This window comes from Rhinolophus ferrumequinum, chromosome 18 (assembly GCF_004115265.2).
Source record: "Rhinolophus ferrumequinum isolate MPI-CBG mRhiFer1 chromosome 18, mRhiFer1_v1.p, whole genome shotgun sequence".
Classification (NCBI taxonomy): Eukaryota; Metazoa; Chordata; class Mammalia; order Chiroptera; family Rhinolophidae; genus Rhinolophus; species Rhinolophus ferrumequinum.
Genome location: NC_046301.1, coordinates 56,060,637 through 56,065,297, shown reverse-complemented (window position 1 = coordinate 56,065,297; position 4,661 = coordinate 56,060,637). Strand labels below are relative to the sequence as shown.

At 51.9% G+C, this 4,661-nt stretch overlaps 1 protein-coding gene across 1 annotated transcript; it reads left to right on the top strand.

Annotated features, from left to right (window-relative positions):
* Positions 1 to 3,136: 3,136 nt before the first annotated feature.
* ACTL9 (actin like 9) lies at positions 3,137 to 4,378 on the top strand. Its single transcript, XM_033134345.1, has one exon. The coding sequence runs from the start codon at positions 3,137 to 3,139 to the stop codon at positions 4,376 to 4,378; it is 1,242 nt and encodes a 413-aa protein (XP_032990236.1).
* Positions 4,379 to 4,661: the final 283 nt, after the last annotated feature.

The following is a 4,661-nucleotide window of genomic DNA, read 5'->3' as shown; positions in this document are numbered from 1 at the left end:
TTCCTCTGCTCCTTGCTCTTCCCTGGCCGTCCCAACAACCACCACCTGCATCCTCCGACAGATCACATTTGGGGCTGTGTTCACTGTGGCTGTTTCCACTGTTCTGGCCAAAACCATGCCCGTGATTCTGGCCTTCAAAGCCACGAGCCAGGAAGAACAAGGCACCGGCTGGTGTCAGGGGCTTCTAACGGTGTCATTGCCATGGGCTCCCTGATCCAAGTGATTTTCTGTGGAGTCTGGCTGGGAACCTCTCCCCCTCTCATTGACATAGACACACATTCTGAGCCCAGAAACCTCATCATCGTGAGCAGCAAGGGCTCGGTCACTGCCTTCTCCTGTGTCCTGGGATACCTGGGCTCCTTGGGCCTGGGGAGCTTCTCCTTGGCTTTCCTGACCCGGAACCTGCCGGACACCTTCAGTGAAGCCAAGTGCCTGACGTCCAGCATGCTGGTGTTCTGCAGTGTCTGGGTCACCTTCCTCCCCGTCCACCACAGCACCAAGGGCAAGGTCATGGTGGCCGTGGAGATCTTCTCCATCTTGGCTTCAAGTGCTGGATTACTAGGCTGCATCTTTGCTCCAAAGTGCTACATTATTCTACTAAGACCCGATAAGAACTCTTTGAAAGTGTTGAGGAACAGGATAGGTTCCAGAAGAAACAGGCATTCAGGTTTCATCTCATAAGTCTATCCTATTTTTAGGCGTTTGAATAAAATGCTCAGACGTTCTATATCTCACTTATGTGTTACATATGAGTGTTTCTGGGATTTGTCTTTGTTGTTCATTGATGTTTCCATGAACCTCTGTCCATGTGCCCTGCTCCTCGTCCAGAAGCACGTGGCAGGACTTAATGAGGACAGAAACCCCCACCTCCTCTCCTTCTCCAGCGAGGCTGGTTGACCTCCCACCTTGGGTGCTGCAGTTTCTGACTGCTCCTTGGAAGGTCTTGGCCTGAACCCACAGGCGTGGATGTAGGTGCCTTGCAAAGGCCAGCGCGTGCCACGTGATGCTGTCACTCAGCAGCAGTGTTTTTCCCACACGGGGAGGTGGGGTCCAGTGAAGGCTGCTGGCCTCAGAGGGTAGGAAGGATGTGTCATCAACGTCTCACTAACCCACCTCACCCTGTGTCCATGTCATGATTACACTGTATTCCATTTGTTAAACACACACACAAAATTCTGTGTCTCAGATATGAGTGGTGTACTCCTTCAAATAGTACGAAACTGAAACTGCTGTACCTCTATCAAGGAATCCTCCCCTCTTTGTAAGAATCCCTGTGACAACCCTCAGTCAGCAAGACTCTCAAACAGGCTTCTAGCTCAGATTGATGCTATCCTCAAAGCTTCTGCTATGGAATCTGGCCGTTTCACCATCATCAAGTATACAGCAGGCATACCCTCTATTGCTTCAGCCTCTCTATCCTGGAAAACTCATTTCATAGCTAAGAACGTTTCAGACTACCTTCTCTCTTTTGTTTCATCAATTGACAGCATAAATATTTACATTTGGGTAAAGTATACATGCTATACATAATGTCTTTTATGTTTTCTTCTGGCACCTTTAGAGTTTTTAAGTTTCAATTTTAGTTTTAAAATATATTTGGAATTTAGTTTCTCTGAATGCAGAAGTTAATTTTTAAAATTCATAGTATATGCTTCTCAAACCATTTATGTATTATTTTTTATTAAATCTATTGGGGTGACATTGGTTAATAAAATTATACAGGTTTCAACTGTACAATACATAGATTGCATTGTGTGTTCACCACCCACAACCAAATCTTTCATCACCATATATTTGACCCCCTTTATCCTCTTCTATCTGCCACCGACCCCCTTTATCCTCTGGTAACCACTAAACTGTTGTCTGTGTCTATGAGTTTATGAGTTTTTACTTGTTTTTTTTTGTCTGTCTTCTTTGTGCTTTTGGTTTTATATCCCACATATGAGTGAAATCATATGGCTCTTGACTTTTTCTGCCTGATGTATTTCTCTTCGCATGATAATCTCAGATCTATCCTTCTTGTTGCAAATGGCAGTATTTCACCTTTTCTTATGGCTGAGTAATATTCTATTGTATTCCAGGTCTGACAATTAAGGTGGCGACCTTGTTGCAACGATGTTGCTAACCTTTTTTGATATCAGAGGGATTATGCATCATGAATTTGTACCAACTGGATAAACAGTTAACCAAGTTTACTTGGTTAAACAGTTGGATAAACAGTTAACCAAGTGCTGAAAAGGCTGCGTGAAAAAGTTAGACGACCTGAACTTTTCGCCAACAATTCATGGCTCTTGCATCACTACAATGCACCAGCTCACATGGCACTGTCTGTGAGGGAGATTTTAGCCAGGAAACAAATCACTGTATTGGAACACCCTCCTTACTCACCTGATCTGGCCCCCAATGACTCTTTCTTTACCCGAAGATAAAGGAAATATTGAAAGAAAGACATTTTGAGGACATTCAGGACATCAAGGGTAATACGACGACAGTTCTGATGGCTATTCCAGGAAAAGAGTTCCAAAATTGCTTTGAAGGGTGGACTAGGTGCTGGTGTCAGTGCATAGCTTCCCAAGGGGAGTACTTCAAAGGTGACCGTAGTGATATTCAGCAATGATATGAGGCACTTTTTCTAGGATGAGTTTGTGTACTAATTATCCAACTTCCTATCCTCTTGGAAACCAGAAAGCCATGCTAGCTGACCACTTTCTGATTAATATTCTAAGGATTAATAATTCAATATTCTAAGGAGGCCTGTGACCAGCTCTCAATACCACACTATAAATAACTTCAAGCCACGGCAGCGAGAAGGACTCCTGGGTCTTCCTGGGTTCTGGATCAGGGAACTGCATCAGAGATCCCATCTGCAGAACCCTCTATCCTGCTTCTCCAAATTTGGCCCTTTGTAGAGAATGCAGCATAGACAAGTACCCTGCGAGCTTTCTGAGGCAGGGAGGGCCCCCAACCCCAAATTGTGAAGTCTTCTGAGGGGGCAGCAGGCAAGCTGATGTCATAGATGGTCCCCCAGTCTCTGCCTGTGCCTACATGTGGCCCAGCCTCAAGCTTTCCTCCCCACGCCCCACACCCAGAGGAAAAGGGTCAGCCTTGTCCAGGAGCCCACCTGCCACCTGAAGTCATGGATGCAAATCACTCCAACTCCTCTGAGCCCCAGTGCTCCCCAGGGCCAGGCCTGACCCCCAGCTCACATCTGGTGAACAAGACCCCGCAGCAGGATGCACCCAGCATGGTGGGTGACAGGTTGCCGCCAAAGACCAGCGCTGTGGTCATCGACATGGGCACAGGAACCTGTAAGGTGGGCTTCGCGGGGCAGGCCCGGCCCACCTACACCGTGGCCACCGTCGTGGGCTGCCAGTGGAAGAAGTCGGCCACCACGGGGCAGGCGGTGCTGGAGTCGTTCGTCGGTGAGGCGGCCCGCGCGCGCCCAGAGCTGACGTTGGTGCGGCCGGTACGCAATGGCATAGTGGTGGACTGGGACGCAGCCGAGCTCATCTGGCGCCACGTGGTGGAGCACGGCCTCCGCGTGGCCACCCGGGACCACCCACTGCTGTTCTCTGACCCACCCTTCAGCCCCACCACCAACCGCGAGAAGCTGGTGGAGGTGGCCTTCGAGTCACTGCGCTCCCCTGCCATGTACGTGGCGTCCCAGTCGGTGCTGTCTGTCTATGCGCATGGGCGGGTCAGTGGGCTGGTGGTGGACACAGGTCATGGGGTCACCTCCACGGTGCCCGTCTTCCAGGGCTACCACCTGCCCCATGCCACCGAGCGCCTGGACCTGGCAGGCACTCACCTGACCGCCTTCCTGGCCGAGATGCTGCCAGGCGCCGGCGTGCCGCTGGGGCAGCAGGACCTGGACACCGTGGAGAAAATCAAGCACCGGTATTGCTACGTGGCCTCCGACTTCCGGAAGGAGCAGGCCCGGCCAGAGCACGAGTGCCGGCGGAGCCTAAAGCTGCCGGATGGCCGGGCAGTCACACTGGGCAAGGAGCTGTTCCAGTGCCCAGAACTGCTGTTCAGTCCCCCGGAGATGCCCGGGCTGTCGCCCGTGGGCATCCCCACCATGGCCAAGCAAAGTCTTCTCAAGGTGCCCCAGGAGGTGCGGGCGGAAGTGGCCCAGAACGTGCTGCTCTGCGGGGGCTCCTCACTCTTCCTGGGGTTCCAGGGCCGCTTCCAAGCGGAGCTGTTGGGCACTCTGCCCGCTGAGGTGCACGCGGGGGTGGTGGCCCAACCCACCCGTAACTTCTCGGTGTGGATCGGAGGTTCCATCCTGGCCTCCTTGCGCGCCTTCCAGTCCTGCTGGGTCCTGCGGGAGCAGTACGAGGAGCAGGGGCCATACATCGTGTACCGCAAATGCTACTGATGCGGGCGGGGGCTGGGAGGGCAGTAAAGCCGGTGCTACCCAGTCCGCTGTGTCCTGCCTTTCCCCAGGGCCAGTCGGTCCATGGCTGGACCCACCCAGACACAGATCCCTAACCCTGTCAAACCCATCTCCCACGATCCGTGCCCCCCAAGGCATTCTCAGCTTAGGACTTCACCCAAGTGCACCCCAAGACATCCCCAGACTTGGACCCCTTAATCCTTCACCCTTATGATCTGTTGCTTTTGATATAGCCCCTGAGATTCCCCTGCTCTCTAAGCCCCCC

What these genes read in the sequence shown, in the direction of transcription:
- ACTL9 (XM_033134345.1), top strand. Translation starts at nt 3,137, where the DNA reads ATGGATGCAAATCACTCCAACTCCTCTGAGCCCCAGTGCTCCCCAGGG.